This window comes from Babylonia areolata, chromosome 25, assembly GCF_041734735.1.
Source record: "Babylonia areolata isolate BAREFJ2019XMU chromosome 25, ASM4173473v1, whole genome shotgun sequence".
In the NCBI taxonomy this organism is placed as follows: Eukaryota; Metazoa; Mollusca; class Gastropoda; order Neogastropoda; family Buccinidae; genus Babylonia; species Babylonia areolata.
This window is the reverse complement of record NC_134900.1, coordinates 16,145,939-16,167,347: the sequence shown is the minus strand read 5'-3', so window position 1 is coordinate 16,167,347 and position 21,409 is coordinate 16,145,939. Positions and strand designations below refer to the sequence as shown.

Genomic DNA, 21,409 nt, shown 5'->3' with positions numbered 1-21,409 from the left:
ATCCACTTGGCCACCACCACATTGCTTGCAGAGGACAATATGACTTCAATGCGTGGAGTATCAGCATCGCCTGGCAAGTCGCGTTACCATCATCATTGTTTCCTTTGTTGTTGCTTGACAACCGCGATGGTGAACATGGCGTTACTGTACATGTTGTCAACGTTGTCGTGCTCTCATTTCGTGTGATCATTTTAGAAGCAGAGTAAAACGCTCGTAGGGAATATTCTTCATACCTGGTTCGGGCGAGACACAAAAGTCTGGCATTGCACTTTCGCCTTATTGACATAAGCTGGTGCAAAGCCAGTGTTTATATAGGCAAGGTGTAGCTGTGCATGGGGAGGGAGGGGGGGGGGGGTGCTCGGGGAGGCGGGGGTGGGCGTGGGGGGGGGGGTGGGGATTCGGGACGCATTGGCGATTGGAGGTGTAGGGACTATGCCGATATGGCAAGGACCATGAGGCAGTAAAAAAAGAAGAAGAAGAAAAAGAAAAAAGAGATTTGTTTTAGTGCTGGCGTGAGCGAATGGTGAAGTTGAGAGAAAGGGGGTGGAGTGGGGGACAAAGAGCGAAAGCGTGTGTGAGAGTGCGCGCGTGAATTATGTGCATGCGTTTATGTGTTAATGTGTATGATCTCTCTCTCTCTCTCTCTCTCTCTCTCTCTCGCCGCGCGCGCTCGCACTTACATACGGTTTCGTCAAAACTGTACATACATCTTAACCACACGCACACGCGCAACAGTTCGCTTCTAATATAATCAATTTAGATGAGCAGACTATAAATAAATAAACAACTCGCTTGATATATATATAAGAAAGAAACAAAATTTAATGTCAGATGAAGAGTAATACTTCGTGAGTTACATACAAATATCAGTTGAGAGAGAAAGCATTATATAAACAATGAAGCTTTGTAAATACAGTCACCATTCACAAGCAGATGATCACTTGCAAGCCCAGATGAGTTGAAGACTTGGAGGAAGATGTGAAAACAAAAGAGCACACATTATGTTTATATGATTTTTTTGTTTTAGGAGTTGGGACAGTCTATCCAGCTAAAAAATATGTGAAGGTCCATTTGCTAAAATGCTGTCGAAAACACAACTTGCCCGAATCTGCCTTAAAAATGTGGATTGATGGGTGTTCTGGTGTGAAAACGGGAGTGGGTGGGTGAGAGGGGGGGGGGGGGGGGGAAATCGCACTCCACAATTTATACCTCTACATATATCAAAACCAAACCAGTCATAAAATTTCCTGATGAAATGTGTTTCTGTGTATGATTTCGTTCAAACACACACAAACAAGGCGAAAACATTATTTTAAAATCACACCCCAAACATGAAAAAAAAAGAAGAGTTCATTTCATAAATCCTGCCCTGTTTTTACTGTGAAAATGATGTCTTTATACAAAGGAGCACTGATACACCAATCACACATACAACAGTTCAGAGTAAATGGAGAAACGTAAGTAATGTTACTTACAAGACAGAAAGAGTTAATGACCTATGGCAATAGATTCATATACAGTACGCTACAATGGAAGAGGAAGGAGAATGCTACATGAACAAGTAATATCCATTCACACTTCTGTCAGTCGAAGCGGTTCGTAATGATCAAAACAATGCGTGAACTGATACTTGCTTTGCGATGTGTTTGCTACGATTTTGTCAAAAGTAATCAATCGCGTAATGGCTTACTGTTTGTTGTGGTGTCTATGTCAGTCTCATAGAAAAACTGGTCATTATGTTTTGGGCGTTAAGTCAGAAATCATAAATAAAATTGTAATCAATAACAACAACAACAACAAACTACATGCAGCTGGATGATATATTACAAGCAGTGTAAGAGCTCTCAAAATGATTCTTTTATACACTCTTGGGGAAAAAAAAACATCCTCATTTTGCCCCTGTAATAAAAAAAAAAAAGCAAAATGAAAGGATCCCAAATGTTGAAGGGAATCATTTGTAGGGATTTGAAATGGAAATGGTGGTTAATCTCGTTCTCATTCTCAAAGAATATTTGAAGAACACCTGTTCTTAGATCATAATGTACATCTTCCTGTTACTTTAAATGTTAGCAAATGTTGGCCTTGAAGGCTTGAAGTTCACCTTCTGAGAAACATGGCATGAACAATTTTTGATCGATACATTTAAGACTGTAACAGTAACCATGTGATTGAAGATTATCTAAATGAGAAATGTTTCATGAGAAACTCCCCCTTCATTCCATTTGTCCTATTTCCTGAAATTAAATATTTGTTTTTAGTTTGAATATATGGACAAAGATTTTACACACATTTTTTTTTTTTAAGCTTGAAAGTTTTCTTTGAGACAAATACCCTGTATCTTAAGACGGGAAATCTCTTGGAAGGTAAATGCATTATATCGTATGTCTGATTAACACAGGGCTGGCTCGCAAAATATCTGAGACGTAAAAGAATTAGATAATGCCGTGAAAAGCACAGTGGATTTCTGTGGTGACCTACGCGCGAATAACTGCAGACCTTTGTCTCACTTTGTGCATGCGTTTCGAAGCAAAACAACAAAAACATGTATAAAAATTTTTTTAATTTTCAGTAATCCCTTTCGTGAGGTCGATTTTGGTTATAAAATTCCACAGCCTTTCATACACATTTGCTTTTCAGCTTCGTTGGAATTATATGGGTTTCGACAAAAAACACTTTTAAGGCATCATAAAAGCGAACCATCTTTTGCACTGTAATAAAACAGTGCAAAAAAATCTAATGTTATCAACAATGTGTTGGTAACCGTATGTATAAGAACAACCCCCCCTCCCCCCAAAAAAACAACAAACCACCAACAACAACAACAATGCTTCGCAGTTAGTATTTGTTGTCCTTGATATCTTTAAAGCCTTGGTCAGTGAAGAGGCATCTATTGCAACGCGGAGAAAAAACCCAGAGCGGGCCTTTTCCTGTTTATAAAGCTGTGAACGCATGCACAGGAGAAGGTATGGGGGGCCGGGGAGAGGGGGGGGGAGCCAATGGTCTGCAATTACCCAGATAGGAGGAATCAGATCAGGTCACGTGATGACACGCTCCCTTTGAAGGCAACGATGGAGCCGGGGAAAGTTGAGGGGTGGGGGGATATTGGTGGCGGTGGGGTGGGGTGGGGGGGGTTCCCTCAGAGCTGGAAGCCCCTGGTGGAGGAGCGAGCCCTCTGGGAGTACTCGCTGTACTGGTCCCCGTCCCGGTCAGGCATCGCCACCACCTGGGGCTGGATGGGTATGGAGCGCTTGGAGATGGTCTCCGAGTAGCCGTTCAGTTCAGCTGCAACACACACACACACAAGACATCCATGCATTAACGACTGCCTTTACTACCCCCTGAAAACGGAGTATGGCTGCATACATGGCGGGGTAAAAACGGATACGTCATACACGTAAAAGCCCGCTCGTGTATGTACATACGAGTGAACGTGGGAGTTAAAGCCCACGAACGACGACGAAGAAGAGATCAGCTGCCATGAAGCGCGCGTGTGCACGTAAGCACACCCCCGCCACCCACACATTTTGTTACATACTACCTGGCTGAGCTAGTGTCGCCAACGAATTTGTGTTATTGAGTTAGCAAAGTTTGTAACGACAAACAGCGCACTTCTTGTTAATAAACAGCGTTTCAACAATTTACCAAGAAGTGAAATAATATGTGACAAATGTTCCGTAAATGATATTGGTGATGAGTTTCACCTGCTTATTCTTGTGTCCCTTTTTGTTTTTTGTTGTTGTTTTTTTGACAGTATCAGGTAAAAAGATGTTTACCCACATGTTATAGAACCCGGCCAAACATTAAATTCCACTTACTGTTTTCTGAAAGAAACAAAAGAATATTGTTAAAACTTAAAGCATTTGTCTCTACTGTTCGCATCTCTTTTCAATGAAACTTTATACTTTGATGGGGAATAAAAAAAAAAAATTTCTTTCATTTTTTGTTGTTGTTCTGTTGTGATGTAAAATGAGTGTTAATGTGTATTTGCCTGATTGCTTGCGTGGGCTTAAAAAACAACAACAAAAAAACCAAAACAAAAAAAACAAAAAAAACCCCACCTTTTTTAGATCACTCTTTTTGTCTATATGGTGTGTTTTCAAGGACGTCGATGTATAATGTTGCTATGCCCCCAGGAGGTATATGAAATAAACTTCTTGCCTTGCCTTGCTAAGTCCAGATCCGCAAGCTACCCAGTGACAGAGCCGGCGTCAGATAGCTGTCACACAGTATCGTGTGTCCCATTTATAACGATCACCGTCCATCGACACAAAAAGCTAGGAAATAAGATATGAGCAGTCAAGGCAGTACGTGTTTTTGTCTGGGATGCACATGTGAATGCACCGCGTCCAATCCCCCCCCCCCCTCCACTACCACCCCTCCCCCAACACACACACACACACACACAACGAAAAAAAGAAAAAAAAAAAAAAAGAAACGGCGGCATCGAGTGTCTGTAAATGAAGGTTAACAAGGTACACATCCAAGTGCGCACGCCCTTTTCCTAGTTAAGAAAAAAAAATGTGAAGAGGGGGTTGGGGGATAAGCTTGTATTATGTAGCCGTTTTCCGTCCGATTTTCAACCCGAGGCAAAATAAACTGCTCTACACTTGAAGTGCTCATAGCGTGAGACGTGTTATTGAAGCAGTCATGAATAAACACATTTGACGATGTTTCGTCTTCAGATCTAAACAGCATCAGATTCGACTTCATTTTCGCAGTGTTGTAAACTCTGTCATGACTTGTAGAACAATTGTATGATAGTCCGTCGTGTCCAACTATGACCATCAGAACACGCAGAGGAGGCAACTGCTGTCCCGACTATCTGGGCTAGAATTTGGTTGTAATGGAGAGTGTCTTGCCCAAGTTACATCCCCACTCTCTCGGCCAAGAGGGTTTCAGGACAGTCGGTGTTGGGATGGTTCCCAAAGGGCAGCCAGCCCCCAAGGCTGCAACACATAATATAGCCAGTGCAATGTAGACAATTAAAGCTGGCAATAAGGTACAGATGTCGGTAGCTTTGCTGCAAGTGATAAATCTGCGTGAGGCTGAGGTTTACCAGAACCCAGTTTACATTGAAGATCTATGCGTTTTTGCCAATGTTATTCATCGTTTTGTAAAAACCATCATGTCACTGTGTGCAGCTCCCGTCCTCAAAAGAAGCGAAAGTAAGTTTTTCTTTGAAGAAGAGTTTATATAAAATGTGGATTCTTCGGTGGTCACGCAGTTTGACGAAGTACTGACAAACATACATAAATAAACAAAGCACTGGAGTGTAGACATGTAACAGTTTGATTATTGTGGGTGTTCAGCGTGTGCTGAACGTGGCGATGTAATCGGCTTATAAGCCAACTAAACGTAGCACGGTGGTGGGCCGCGAGAGTGGGGACGTCAGAACCGTGGGCGAGGCATTCAGTGACGGTTAGCCAGACTGAGGACCGGCTGGCGAAGTGTCTTGTTACTGGCAAGGTGACCAAAAATGTCACCCTTGTTCTTTTTTTTCGTTCTTTCTTTCTTTCTTTCTTTATTTTTTAAAGCCTGATGATTGTGGACAATCTACGGATGATGATGAAACGCTAACCTACAAATCGCCAACACACACACACACACACACACTCCGCTAAATGCAACAATAGTACACATCATCATGGATATTTGTGGGCTGACTCTTGATCTCACATTAATTATATCCGATCCGTAAAGCATTTGTTATGCTATCCCATCGGGGACTTAATTCTCTTGGTTTCAACTGAAACCAGTTCGCGCATGAGTTCATCACGCTTACGGGTGCGTGTGGCAAGGGAGAAGAGGAGGGCGGGGAGTGGTGGGGGTGGTTTTGTACAGTTATTGGGTTAATCGCTTGGCTGCATTGTTTGCTTTTGCTTTCATGTGTTCTCGGTATTTTTGTCCGAAATATCGGGATTGTTTTTCTACTCTTAACCCCGTCTTTTCCGTTGAAAATTAAAAAAAAAGAGTCTAAAACACGATTGAAATGTTACAGCTCCCCATAGCCATTCACGGCTTTAGGGAACAGTGAATCCACATTCACTCTTCAGCAGGGCTCGGCATAGAAAAGCGGGGCCTAAACGAATCTGGAGTTCAATGACCTTCTCTACTGACTGTGCCAGATGGGCCCAATCCTGTCCTTCCGCCGCTGTAGCAGTTCAGACCGAAGTCATTCCCACCTGGTTGGAATGAGGAAAATCGGAATACAGTGCCTTTCCAAAGGATACAACACCACACCACACCACACCACACCACACCATGCAACACCACACCACACCACACCATGCAACACCACACCACACCACACCATGCAACACCACACCACACCATGCAACACCACACCACACCACACCACACCATGCAACACCACACCACACCACACCATGCAACACCACACCACACCACACCACACCATGCAACACCACACCACACCACACCATGCAACACCACACCACACCACACCACACCATGCAACACCACACCACACCACACCATGCAACACCACACCACACCACACCACACCCAAACTGTGCCTCAGACTCTGATCACTGGATCCAGAAGTCACGTGGGCCTCCAAAGCACAGTAAAAGATGTTAAATGAAACAAAGAAATCATGGCCATCCGCCTGACATGGCTAACATCGGAAAATTACTCTCTCTCTCTCTCTTACCATATCTTTATCATTTATGATGCACATAAGTTTAACATGTTTATGTATTCCTTTCCACACCCCTTTTATCCTTCGCCATTGTGCTTGTTAATCGTATTAATCGTATTACATGAAATAGCACGGTAAAAGTTCAAGCTAGTTGCTAATTTTTTCTCTCTCTCTCTCTCGACTGTATATTGGATGCTGTATTTTGTGTCGATCGTTTCTTGAATTGAATCTGACGTTGAAACCAGAATGGCCTGTGGCCAATGCTAAAAAACGAAACAAAAATCTCTCTCTCTCTCTCCCTCTCTCTCTCTCTCTCTCTCTCTGAATGCGACTGGGTGTGTCTGAATTGTATGTCCATAAGTTGCGTTTCAGAAGGAACTTGTCAGTAAATCAGCTGCTTTGCCCATTCTGTGAATTTCAAATAGAAACTGAAACTCATTTTGTCCTACAATGTCCAAAGTACCTGGGTTTAAGAGAACAGTATATCCCTGCCAAATATTATAATTATCCATCACAGTTTAAGCTGACAATGCTATTTGCATCAGAATGTAAAACGTTGGTCATCCGCCTTGTTCTATTCCTTGAGAAAGCTCTGAAAGTCCGTCGTATGTATCTGTTGGATTGATAGTTTAAGTATGTCATCAATACTTACATGAGTGTGTGTGTGTGTGTGTGTGTGTGTGTGTGTGTGTGTGTGTGTGTGTGCGTGCGTGTATGTGCGCGAGTGCATAGGTGTGTGTGTATTTAAATGTGCATGTATGTATGTGCATAGTTGTGTATATATGTACATGTACACGAGTTTGGATAACTATGTGCACATGTTCAAATTATGTAATATGGTTTTTGATCATAACTTGCGTGACCTTGCAGGGAATCATTCATCTGATGTGACTATGAATTTATTACCACCCTCAATGACATGGGCCAGTGGCCTATTCATTAAACCATTCAGTGTTCAGTGTTCTCTCTCTCTCTCTGTGTGATGTGGACAAATCCCATTCCTGACAGAATCAGGTGAGCCCTCAGGGCAGGTCCACACGCCTGGGTGCCTCGGCCCAATCCTCACAGGTTTTAAGTAGGTGGAACTACAAGACACCACCACCTTCAGGTGTGGTGACCACCACGCACACACAAGCTAGGCCTGCTGGCGTTGTATTGGCCAGTCAGGCCAATAGCCCGCCGGTCAGCTTATGGACAGTGGTAGAAACTGAAATGTAGGCCACACGGATGGTGTGTGTGTGTGTGCGTGTGTGTGCGTGCACGCGCACGCGTGTGTGTTTGCGAGCGAGCGTTCGCGTGAAAAACGCGAAACCTATTTTTATAATTTTCAAAGACCTAATAAGTAATGTCAGTTTTGTTTCTATCCTGTCACATTCATTGATGTGATCACTTTCAGTACTCCGAACCTTCACGTTGACCTGTCCTGCCTTTCGTCAACAGCTGACCGCTTATGTGCGTGAAGGACTGTATTGATATACCTTGAAACTTTGAAATGTTAAAATGCACCCCGTGTTAGCCATGGTAGAACAGGAAGTTAATACTATATGATGTCTGACTATATAATTGTATGTTGCCAAAGCCGGCTTAAACACGGCCGATTAGCCATGAATGTCAATTGTGTACCCGGAGACAGAGAGAGAGAGATTAACCTCTAAACTGCGTAAGGCCTCCTGAACAACCAGTCATTTGTCTCTCACGCACGTGTATGAACATATGAGGAAGAGAGAGGAAATTATCTGATCGTTTGTGTGAATTAAGCTAGTTGCGGAACCCGATTTTGATCAGTGGTGCATAAATGTGATTTTCGTGTGGTTCAAATGAAAGGGAATTAAGGGGGAATGGAGGGGGCGGAGTGGCGGGGGTGGGGTGCCGGGGGGCACTTCTCAAAACGTCCAGCGGAGATCGAGACACATGCCAATAAAGTGGCCGAGAGAGCTCACACGTTCCTCGGTATGCGACTTGCAGCGCAAGAGCGTTAACTCTCTTCCCTTCACACAATGTATATATATATATATATATATATATATATATATATATATGTATGTATGTATGTATGTATGTATGTATGTATATTCATGGAGAAATGTACCAGTGTTTATCTGCGGCTGGACTGAACGCAAGAGGGTTTTCAAAAGGGAGTCCCCGGTACACTGACATCAGACCTCGTGGATCAGAGATAAGATTTTTGAGGAGTGGCGAGCTAGGAGGTTTGAAGTGGGGGAGGATCCTTAGTGCTGTTGAAAAGGGGTGGTGGTGGAGGTGGTGGTAGCTAGCAAGCCACGGCGACCTCGTCCGGAGTTTTCAAACGTGCTTGGCGAAGCTTGGCCAAGGAAAAAAAACAGTGCTACGGAGTGGTAAAGAAAGAAGTGTTATGGGTGCTGTTTACTTGCAGTGCTCCTCGAACCACTCTTCACGAGTTACTGAATTCACACTGCTGTACGGAGATGTAGTGGAGGGGTGGGGGGAGGGGGGACGTGGGGGGATGGGAGATAAGATAAAGAAGGTTTGTTGAAGAAAGCCTGGCGGAGAGGGATCTAAGCACTCAAAACTAGGCGGTAAAAATGTGAAGGAAGAGGAGGGCGTTGAGGTGGCTGAAGGGTAAACATTAAACAGGCTTCTTTTTTTTCCTTTCCGATGAAGATGGTGATGACTTACGAAAGACGCTCGGGCTGGCCTGCGCGCGCGCGCGCGCACACACACACACACACACACACACATACACACACACACACACACACTCTCTCTCTCTACCTAACACACTCTCTCTCTCTCACGCACACACTCACAACCACACACACACACACACACACACACACACACAAGCACACAACACACTGCGCACACATAGCCTCCAAACGTGGTGCGCCCACAGCTAGGTTTCAAGCGCAGCCCACGAACGAAGGACACTGAAGAAAAAGCACAGCCCAAATCATGGCTCTGCGTGCGGGGACGTGCAGAACAATACAACCTACCCAGGGGAGGAAATGTCCAAATACCCAGGGAGAGAAAAAGTAAGGCTAAGGCTGGCCCGTCCATGCCCCCACTGTCTACCCCCCTCTGAATAAACACAAGACCCTTGACGAAGTTGTGGAAGATATTAGCCACCTCCAGAGTCCCCTCCGTGAGTACCGTCGTGTAGTGCCAAGTTTGGTAAGTGGCGTTCTGAATTCCACCCGTACCGTACTAAGCAGGGGGCACCCCGGCCGGTCCACGCCGTTTCTGCGTGTGACAACTGGTCAGTACAGTTAACGCACCCAGCAGCTAGGGTCATGACTTTCCGCCCGCACTCCCGCTGTCCAGTGCCGGGCTAATCCCCGGCCACCCCCACCTCTCGGCCTAGCTGACTGGCATTCCTTTTGTTGCGGTATAGGCTTCAGATTCCTAGTGTCCGTCGAGGTGTGGTCCGTTCCTATCCCGTTTTGAAACGCATCACTGTGTACTATCAGACAGACAGACAGAGAGAGAGAGAGAGAGAGAGAGGAAACGAAACGCCGGAAACTGTTTATTCAGTATAGGCCACAGCCCCTTCTGAGGGGGGTCCAATATTTGAATCTGACATTTATAACGAACAGAGAAATAAATTGAGAAAATTACAAGCAAAAATGAGCTGACAACTTCTTCGGACTGATAAATCAGTGTCATAATCAATGCCATTCAGAAACAATTATCTCATTCTTCAACTGCATTGGCGCGTCTCTTGTAGGCTTTATATAAATATATGGATAAAGTCTTCATTATGAGAGAGAGAGAGAGAGAGAGAGAGAGAGAGAGAGAGAGAGAGGGGGGGGGTTACCTTTACTCAAATGAATTAACATATCCTTATTGACAGATATGTGGTTACCAGCTGGGTATCACTTGTTTGAAAGTCGCCTGCTGGACAGTGGCCCACAGTGAAGTCAAAAACGATCAAACCATAATGTTTTTTTTATGTTGTTTTCGTTGATTTCGTGCATTCAGAATACGGGTTTTAAGACCATTTTGCTTATACAAACCGGCACTCGTCACTGGTATTCGAAGACTGGAAACAATTATAGGAAATGTAAGAAGGAATGAAGAAGGAAAGAAAGTGGAAAAACAGTCAACTCCGTCTTTCCAACAGGAATGAAGAAAGAAAGAAAATGGAAAAACAGTCAACTGCGTCTTTCCAACAGGAAATGAAGAAAGAAAGAAAGTGGAAAAACAGTCAACTCCGTCTTTCCAACAGGAATGAAGACAGAAAGAAAATGGAAAAACAGTCAACTTCGTCTTTCCAACAGGAAATGAAGACAGAAAGAAAATGGAAAAACAGTCAACTTCGTCTTTCCAACAGGAAATGAAGAAAGAAAGAAAATGGAAAAACAGTCAACTGCGTCTTTCCAGCCAGTGAGGGATAAAGTGTGTTTTATTGCGTGGGCTGAATTAGCCGGAAACTAGTCTAAGAATCGTATTTTTAAGCACTCTCACAGAGAAAGAGAGGGAGAGAAAGAAAGAGATAAATGTGTGTGTGTGTGTGTGTGTGTGTGTGTGTGTGTGTGTGTTACTGCATGGGCTGAATTAGCCAGAGACTACTCTAAGAATCGTATTTTTAAGCACCTTCAGAGAGAGAGAGAGACAGATAGAGAGAGAGGGGAGGGGGGAGAAAGAAAGAGACAGATAAGTGTGTGTGTGTGTGGTGTGTGTGTGTGTGTGTGTGTGTCACAGAGAGAGAGAGAGAGAGAGAGAGAGAGAGCAGCTGGCAGACAACATGATCACGGTCCACTATCTGTGCCCTGGCCCAGTTTGTCTAAACTTGGGGGGATCGATCGCATAAACAACGGGATTGTGTGGGGTGTGGCCGTGTCAGTGGGGAGACATGCAGAATGACCGGTGCAGATGGGGGGGCGGGGGGGGATGTCACTATAACATGGAAAATGGATCGGCGAAAAACAGAGAGGTTGGGGGGGGGGGGGGGGGGGGGGGGGGGGGGGGGGGGGGGGGGGGGGGGGACACACGAGTTTTGATACGAAGAAAAATCAATCATGGGATGTGGGAAACCGGTCTTTAAAACTTAAAAATCTCAACACATTATTACAGCAACAAAGTGGGAAAAAAAAAATAGTTTAGATGATGTATACTTAAGGACAAAGCAGGTTAATGCTGCTGGCCCTTCAACAGACCGCTCACCAAGGAAAAGACACCTTCCTGGAACTGGAGCCCCAGAACATGTCTACTCACTATCGTTCACTTTGATCTGCACTAGTGACCAGGGTTGCTGGCGTTCGCGCGCATCAATCCCGCCAAAATAACTCTGACTGGAACAACGGAGACATAGGTAACTGGCTACGTTCAGTTCGGGATAAAAATCATCTTCGACAGGTGAACAAGCACAATTTTATGCGTAGAAGATTGTGGAAGAGGGGAGAAAGGGAAAATAGATTTACTGAGAAGTGGTGTTAAGAAAAATAATGACAAGTGGCGTAGAGAGAAAGAGAAATAAATGGTGCTAAACCGTGGTGGAGACACGTTTTCTTCACAGTGGGAGAACAGTCGGGATCTACATGGGAAAAAAAACAACCCAACACCTGTTGTAACACGCGGAAATTTACAGAAATCATTCCGAAAGACCCACCACTGCAGGAGACAAGAGGCATCAACAATCTGTGCCCCAACATCACCAGACAGAAAAGGCTGAAGTGACGGGTGCAGTGGTCACATGGTTACAGCACTAGATTCTCGCCCCACTGAGTTTCCTGAGTTCGATTCCCGTCGTATAAGGTGGGCTAAGGGTGGAGATTTGTTCCGATCTCACAGGTCAGTATATGTGCAGACTTGCTAGTAGTGCCTGAACTCCCTTCCTGTCTATGCGAACGCAGAAGATAAAATACGCACGTTACAGATCCTGTAACCCATGTCAGCATTCGGTGGGCGATGGAAAGCAGAAGATCAAATACGCACGTTACAGATCCTGTAACCCATGTCAGCATTCGGTGGGCTATGGAACGCAGAAGATCACATACGCACGTTACAGATCCTGTAATCCATGTCAGCGTTCGGAGGGTTATGGAAACAAGAACGTACCTGACATGTATACCTCCGGAGACGGAGTATTACTATTACACGGCGGAGTAAACAGACAAAACCGGTCATTCACGTAAAAAAAATGTTACAAATGTGAATGACACGGGAAATGAACGACTGACGAGCACACAAACGCTGTCAGTCGGCTCTACCCAGGTAGACAGCCTGTTGTGCAAATGACTCCCGTGTTCGTAAAGCGCTTAGAGCTTGGTCTGTGACGGAGGAGAGACACTTTAAAAGTATTCGTATCAATACAAAAAAAACAAAAACAAGAGAGGCAAGGCCTTTAAGACTCACTTGTGATAAATTAAGTCCCCTAGCATTAATTACAGAGTAATTTCCCTTTTTTTACTATCTGCACCAAAACGTTTGCAAAATAAATAAAAATTCCATGCTTAGCAAAAGAAGTTCCTGTTTGAACAAAAAATGATAATAATGACTCCTCTTGTTGTTGTGTCAGAATAAGAGGTCAAAGTGCCAAGTTTAGATATAAAAAATATATATATATATAACAGTAAATGCAGTTTGCATATAATTAGGCTTCTTTTTTTATTTTTTTTGTGCCCATCCCAGAGGTGCAATATTGTTTTAAACAAGATGACTGGAAAGAACTGAATTTTTCCTATTTTTATGCCCAATTTGGTGTCAACTGACAAAGTATTTGCAGAGAAAATGTCAATGTTAAAGTTTACCACGGACACACAGACACACACACACACACACAGAGACAACCGAACACCGGGTTAAAACATAGACTCACTTTGTTTACACAAGTGAGTCAAAAAGGATAAATAAATAAATAAAAAAATAAAAAAGAGAGAAAAAAAAATCAAAAGTCCTGTACTCACACTTGGCGCCGGTGGTGCTGTAGATCTCGATGCGAGCCCGCTTGGCGGCCAGGAAGAAGGCGAGGAGAGCCAGGACGAAGGCGTCGAAGATGCCCAGGATGCCCAGGATGTAGGCCCAGCGGATGTTGCACTCGCCCAGCTTGAACTGGCCCGCGTCGGGCCCACAGATGGTCTCCACCTCCTTGTGGTCCCAGCCCGCCGGGTAGATGATACAGGCCAGCAGCATGAAGATGCCTGCGAGGAGAGAAAAAACTTGGATTAGTATTATCATGGCTGTCCATGGTTTCGCCGATTTTTTTTTTTTTTTTTTTTTTTTTTTTTTGTCACACTAAGGCCCATGGTTTTGAAAATCTCTGCCGCAAGTCTTTCAAGTCTGATCTTAAACTGGAGGTCCTTCTGCCCAATAATGTGTGTGTGTGTGTGTACGTGTGTGTGTGTGTGTGTGTACGTGCGTGCGTGTGTGTGTGTGTGTGTGTGTGTGTGTGTCTGTGTGTCTGTCTGTGTCTGTGTGTGTATGTCGATGTAGGCCATTGTGGGGAGCTGGGAGGGGTGTGAGATGTTACACTTTTTTTTTTCTTTTTTTTCTTTTTTTAAAGTGGTAAGCGCTATAAAGAGAGGAAGGGAGAAAGGTGGGGGTGGGGGGTGTCGAAAAGACAGACAAACAGACTGGCAGAGAGAAAGAGAGATACACGGATAGACAGCAGCGATTGACCAGTTGCAGGGGGGGGGGGGGGGGGGGAGAGATTGAACAAGGCATGACAAATGGCATGAGGTAGCTAACTTTGTTTTCAGCGGTAACTATCAGTATCAGTATCAGTAGCTCAAGGAGGCGTCACTGCGTTCGGTCAAATCCATATGCGCTACACCACATCTGCCAAGCAGATGCCTGACCAGCAGCGTAACCCAAAGTGCTTATTCAGGCCTCGAGAAAAAAGAAAGAAGAAAAATACATAAAAAATACTACTACTAATAATACTAATATTACAAAAAAAGAAGACTTAGACGCTCTGCGTATTATCACTGGTACCGTACGTGGTACTAGCCACGATAAATTGCTTGCAGAATCAGGATTCTGTTCCTTAAAAGAAAGGCGTCGTAGACATAAGATAATAATGTACTTCAAAATCATCAACAATATTTGTCCTCAGTACCTTACCCACTTATTGCCCCCTCTCGTATCAACAGTAAGCCCATACCACAGGCGAAGACCTTTTGAACGAATCGTCCCTCCACACCACACTGACATTTACAACAGATCTTTTTCCCCCTTCAGCCACGAAAAAAGCCACTGAGTCTCTCAGTCAACTGAAACGCTACCTTTCCTCTACAGACACTATTATCTGGGTAAAAGGAAAGAACAAATTATTCACTGTCGTCGTCTGAGACTTGGTATGAGCGAATTAAACTCTGACCTGTATAATAGACATATAAAGAATGACCCATCCTGTGCTGGCAGTTTTCCACAAGAGACAGCTGAGCATTTTCTATTGCACTGCCCGAACCACAACATACATAGAGCAAATCACTATTCATAATCTCCCGCAAGAACATATCACTGTACATAACTTACTACTTGGTAACACCTCCTTTAGTCTTGAGATAAATGTCAGCATCTTTGAAACTGTTCATAAGTTTATTACTCAAAGCGAACGATTCGATCCCTAATTCAGACAATTCCCTCTTTTTATGTATATGTATATGTGTCCATGTGTATATGTGTGTATATCTTTATATACATATGCATATGTATATATAGATATGTGTGTGTGTGTGTGGATGGGCATGTGTGTACATATACATAATTATACCCATATATGTTTGCATGCATCTAATTCAAAGGTTTATAACGATGAGTAATATCCTGTCTATATGCATATATGTCAGTGTATGTACCTGAAAGAGTGCTGCCCTTTTATTTGCCAGCTCATGATATGAATACATGATGGCGTGCTTACCTTTTTTTCTTTCTTTTTTTTTTTCGCGGGACGGTTGGCCCTCGCCGCTTTGTTTGTCGGCCAAGTTAAGTCTTGCTGTGCTTGTGCCCCAGCGTTGATGCTTCTCGTTCTCTCTCTATTGACTTCTTCCTCCACCACTCGTTTTTTTTATTTTATTCATTTTCTTCACTTTATTTATATCTCAGCTTAGTTTTGTTCAAAACTCATGTATGTTCACGTCTTCTAGTTATGATGACATCCGTCACATATTCAGTATGTACATGTGACAGGACAGGACTTTATATAAGATTTTCTTGTTGTCCTGTTCATCGATATCTGTGTTGTATTGTGACATGCTCCAAATAAAATACTGTTTAAACCAAAAACAAAAAAAAAAGAAGAAGAAAAGAGCAAATAAATGTGAAACATGCAGACACACATTCACACACACACACACACACACACACACACACACACACACACACACACACACACACACACACAAGCATAACAGATATGCAACAGACATGCAGTTTCACAGATATGACAGCGGTAAGAATCTTCTAAAGTCAACAGAATTGGAGCAAACTTAGCGGTGCTAAGTGTGCATTTACAACTCCGGCCGAGGAACTGCTTGGACTGAAGATCTTTTTGGAAGAGTGGAGGAGGAGGGGGGGGCGGGGGGGGGGGGGGTGAGGGCCACAAGAATAATCTGTGAGTGACGTGAAATGTCAGTCAAAGAAGTGACAACTGTACTGAACTGTAAAAATTTCAGTCTTCAAGAAATTTTACACTGACCTGTTTATATTTCAACGTCTAGAGTCTTCTTCGGTTGATTAGATTCACTTGAAAATGGTTTTGAAAATGAAACGGAACACTGATATATATATTTTTTTTTTTCGGGGGTGGGTGGTGGTGGTGGTGGAGGGGTGTGGGACTGAGAATATTTTATGGTTGTACTTTCGATTTGAACACACACACACACACACACACACACACACACACACACACACACACACAGAACGACAACCCTGATGCAACATTAAAATGGACACTATTCAACATTAATATTGGCACTTGTTGAGAAGTTAGTTGAGAAGAGCGGCAAAAAACAACAAAACAAGCCCCCCCCCCACCCCCCACCCCTCCACGCTACAACCCCCTCCTCCACCCGAAAAACCCCCCACCCCAAACAACAACAACAACAACAAAAACCCACAAAAAAACCCCTCCCTTTCTTCTCCCTTCCTTTCTGTAGTCCCCCCCCCCCCCCCCCCAACCCCCACCCTCCCTCTTACTGGTGTACTGAAGCGGAAGGAGTTTAGTGTTCTCGTTCCTCTGGCTCTCGATCTAAAAACCTTCCCCCCGCGCCACTTGATGGGGGTATACACTAGGGTGACTGACGACTGGCGCGTCAACGGATCGAAACCTGTTGATGGGGACACCGAAATCTGTACTGAAGGAACCTGAAGAGCCGCTCATTGTTTTCCCCGTGTGTGGGCGGGTTGGTATGAGAGGGGTTGGGTGGTGGGGGCAGGGGTGGGGGTTGGGGGGGGGGGGTGTGGGGGTGTGGGGGGGGGTCAGGTGGTGGTTCTAAGCGGGGTTTTTTTAAGGGACCGTTGTGACCGGTGGTGTGACCCTCCATGGGCATTCTCCAGTAGCCATGGTTCAGATAAAATATTTTTTTTTAAAAGGTGACTTTTATTTTTCTTGTTTATACATTTTTTTTAGTATAATAATAATAATAATAATAATAATAATAATAATACTGTACATTTATATAGCGCCCTTTCTCATTAAGAGCTCAGGGCGCTTTACATGAAAGAAAAATATTACAAGTAACATAAAACATTCATGGCCACTCTTTCTCAAAAAAAAAACCTCCCATCACTCACACTCTCCCTTTCCCATTGTACATAAATCCAAAGTGAGCTGACATGGGTGCTGTTGGAGAACAAGGAAGCTGAGAGTACTTATAGATAGGTTTTTAAAAAGATGAGTCTTTAGTGATGAGCGAAAAGCAGAAACAGAATCAGATGCACGGATATGATGAGGAAGGTTGTTCCAGATGTGAGGAGCAGCAAAGAAGAAAGAACGTTCACCATAGGTAGGTTCTTGTATTGACACGAGGAAGTTTCAAAAGGTAGCAGTCAGAGGAATAGCGGAGATTTCTTGTGGGAGTGTAAACACTGATAAGGGCAGAAAGATAAGTAGGTATCTCTCCTTTCCCGATGTTTTGGTTCCGTTCAGCCCCACAAGTCTAGACCAGTGCGCTGTGATTATACGAAGGTTAGTCAACTACACCTTTTCTTTAAAAAAGAAAAAAAAAAGTACTTGTATTTGTATTTCTTTTTATCACAACATATTTCTCTGTGTGAAATTCGGGCTGCTCTCCCCAGGGACAGCGCGTCGCTATACTACAGCGCCACCCATTTTTTGTGTGTATTTTTTTTTCCTACGTGCAGTTTTATTTGTTTTTTTTCCAATCGAAGTGGATTTTTTTTCTACAGAATTTTGCCTGGAACAACCCCTTTTGTTGCCGTGGGTTCTTTTACGTGCGCTAAGTGCATGCTTGCACACGGGACCTCGGTTTATCGTCTCATCCGAATGACTTAGCGTCCAGACCACCACTCAAGGTCTAGTGGAGGGGGAGAAAATATCGGCGGCTGAGCCGTGATTCGAACCAGCGCGCTCAGATTCTATTGCTTCCTAGGCGAACACGTCACCTCTAGGCCATCACTCCACATTTTATACAGCAGATGTGGTATAGCGTATATGGATCTGTCCGCACGCTTTAGAACCTCTTTGAAACTGAAACTGAAACTACTTCATGTACTTCTCCTCCTCCTCCTCCCCCCCCCCCCCTTCTTCTTCTCCCCCTTCTTCAAAGGAGAATAATTTTGATCGATCAGCTGTAAGACTGTGTGTGGAAACACACTCTTGTGAACATGGCTGTGTTTTGTCACACAATTCACCTGGAACACCTTGTTCGGAAAGTCTATGTCACGGTGACTCGTTAATTCCGGTTGTGAGTTTGGGAAGAGGAGGGGGTAAGAACGGGTGGGGTTCAGCCACGTTTATACCTGCTTTACCCCCGAAAACGCAGTATGGCTGCCTTCGTGGCGGGGTAAAAACGGTCATGCACGTAAAAGCCTACTCGCATGCATACGAGTAAACGTGGGAATTGCAGCCCACGAACGAAGAAGAAAAATACCCGCTTCAGATAAAAAATGATATATGATTTGGATCATCTCTTTGGTATAAACGTCGTTCTGGAATGGTTTGGTGTAAAAATCGTTCTGGTATGATTTGGTTGTGGTATGGTTTGGTGTAAAAAGTCGTTCTGGTATGATTTGGTTGTGGTATGGTTTGGTGTAAAAGTCGTTCTGGTATGATTTGGTTGTGGTATGGTTTGGTGTAAAGGTCGTTCTGGTATGATTTGGTTGTGGTATGGTTTGGTGTAAAAGTCGTTCTGGTATGATTTGGTTGTGGTATGGTTTGGTGTAAAAAGTCGTTCTGGTATCATTTGGTTGTGGTATGGTTTGGTGTAAATGTCGTTCTGGTATGATTTGGTTGTGGTATGGTTTGGTGTAAAAAGTCGTTCTGGTATGATTTGGTTGTGGTACGGTTTGGTGTAAAGGTCGTTCTGGTATGATTTGGTTGTGGTACGGTTTGGTGTAAAGGTCGTTCTGGTATGATTTGGTTAATCTTTTTGGTGTAAAAGTCGTTCTGGTATGCTTTGGTTGTGGTATGGTTTGGTGTAAAAGTCGTTTTGGTATGATTTGGTTGTGGTACGGTTTGGTGTAAAAGTTGTTCTGGTATGATATGGTTCATCTTTTTGGTGTAAAAGTCGTTTTGGTATGATTTGGATCATATTTTTTTAGTGGAAATGTCGTTCTGGTATGATTTGGATCATCTTTTTAGTGTAAATGTCGTTCTGGTATGGTTTGGATCATCTTTTTTGTGTAAATGTCGTTCTGATATGATTTGGATCAACTTTTTGGTGTAAATGTCGTTCTGGTATGATTTAGATAACCTCTTTGGTGGAAACGTGAGACTCAAACTCGTGTCTGTTAAAGTAAAAAAAAAAAAAAATAATAAAAAAGGAAAATTGATATATATGTGGTTTGGCAATGACAGTGACGTGCAACTTGAAAAGAAAAAAAAAAGCCAGACATATTTATCCTTCTTTTTCAAACCAGATTTTCCCATCACATTCAGCTGCCATTTGGAGAAAGCTGCTCTAGTACTATCAAGTGAAAAACAAAAAACAAAAAAACAACGCGGTTTTGAATGTGCGTGTCATATTTACCAATCATCGTTTCAAGCAACGTAATTAATTAATGAAGCCAAACTTAATATTCGTGTGTTTTTGCCATGATCGCGTGACACTTACACTGGGGAGAGAAGGAGGGCGGGAGACGTGTGTGTGTGTGTGTGTGTGTGTGTGAGGGATGATAGTGCAAAATTTAACCGTGCTTGTGCTGTTTTGTAGGTCACTGTTTCATTTTTTGGTTTAAAAGTGTTGAATAAAACCGAAAAATAAAAAAAGTGAATTTTCGTGTCGCATTCTTGTGCTTCTGTCGTTGTTCTTTCAGTATGGAGGCCACCCCTCGGTGTATATATATATATATATATATATATATATATATATATATGGATCCTTTCCCTCTCGACAGCCACCATTTCCACTGAAAGCAGACCTACTCTACCTTTGTGTTCTCTGCACCACAGGTAATCCATTGCTTTTGACGGGCCTTTCATAGTCATTGCTCATGCGTGTCTTTGCTGTACGGGTGAAAAAAAAAAAGAAAAAAAAGATCGTGCTAAAACTGGGGAAGAAAAAGACATAATAAGTCGGTAGAATATGGTGCCAAGGCCGTCTTGCAACAGTGCCGTCAACGAGAGAAGAAGAAGAACAACAACAAGAAGAAGAAGCTGGTATTATTTCGCCACTTCAGCAAATTTCCTGTCCAAAGAGGGATTCATTTTTATGTGGTTTATATGGTCTTCCTACCATTTATACATGTGTGCATGGAACTGAAGTGTGTGTGTGTGTGGGTGTGTGGGTGGGTGAGTGTGTGGGTGTGCGCGCGCGCGATGCAGTAATGCAATATATTGAATTAGGCAGGGTTTTTTTTTTTCTTCCAGCCTGTGTCATGTTTACAGAAAATTTAATATCTCTTGAAACGGTGGAAATGATAGTTGTGAAAGGAAGTCATGACAGGTGACACCAGTGCCCGTGGGGTCTAATTCACGACGAAGGGCGTTCTTCTGCTTGTTCAGTTGAACTACAACTCGCTGTCACAAATGACAGACTTTTGCATCTACTTTTTTTTTTCCTTTCCTTTTACTACGGGGTTGTAGGTGGGAGTCACTTATTACAGTGTCAGACTGCAAGACTGGAACCTCCGTTTTCCTGCGATTACGCTAATACTGATCTGGTTGAGAGAGAGAGAGAGAGAGAGAGAGAGAGAGAGAGAGAGAGAGAGGGGGGGGGGTGGGCGTGGGAGGGGGCTGGGGGAGAGAGAGAGGTGGAGGGCTGGGAGGGGGGAGAGGAGGGGGGGGGGGCTGTCTGGCTTCAGGAACACAATGAACACAATTTCAATCTTTTCTGCAGACCGTAATCATGAACTGAATACTCAAGGTTTGCTTTGTCGTTATCATCATCATCATCAACTTTATTATCAACACCATCATTTATTATTATTATCATCATCATCATCATCATCAACTTTATTATCAACACCATCATTTATTATTATTATTATCATCATCATCATCATCAACTTTATTATCAACACCATCATTTATTATTATTATTATCATCATCATCATCATCAACTTTATTATCAACACCATCATTTATTATTATTATTATTATCATCATCATCATCAACTTTATTATCAACACCATCATTTATTATTAT

The 21,409-nt window shown here is 43.3% G+C and overlaps 1 protein-coding gene across 1 annotated transcript in view; it reads right to left on the bottom strand.

The window, feature by feature from the left end:
• Positions 1-798: 798 nt before the first annotated feature.
• The window catches only part of LOC143299441 (LHFPL tetraspan subfamily member 3 protein-like), a 37,309-nt gene continuing 16,698 nt past the window's right edge, over positions 799-21,409 (bottom strand). The window contains exons 2-3 of the mRNA XM_076612638.1: positions 13,546-13,779; positions 799-3,282 (exon numbers count right to left, since the gene is read on the bottom strand). Coding sequence (XP_076468753.1) covers positions 3,137-3,282; positions 13,546-13,779 — 380 coding nt within the window. The 3' untranslated portion in view covers positions 799-3,136. The remainder of the gene's footprint in view (positions 3,283-13,545; positions 13,780-21,409) is intronic.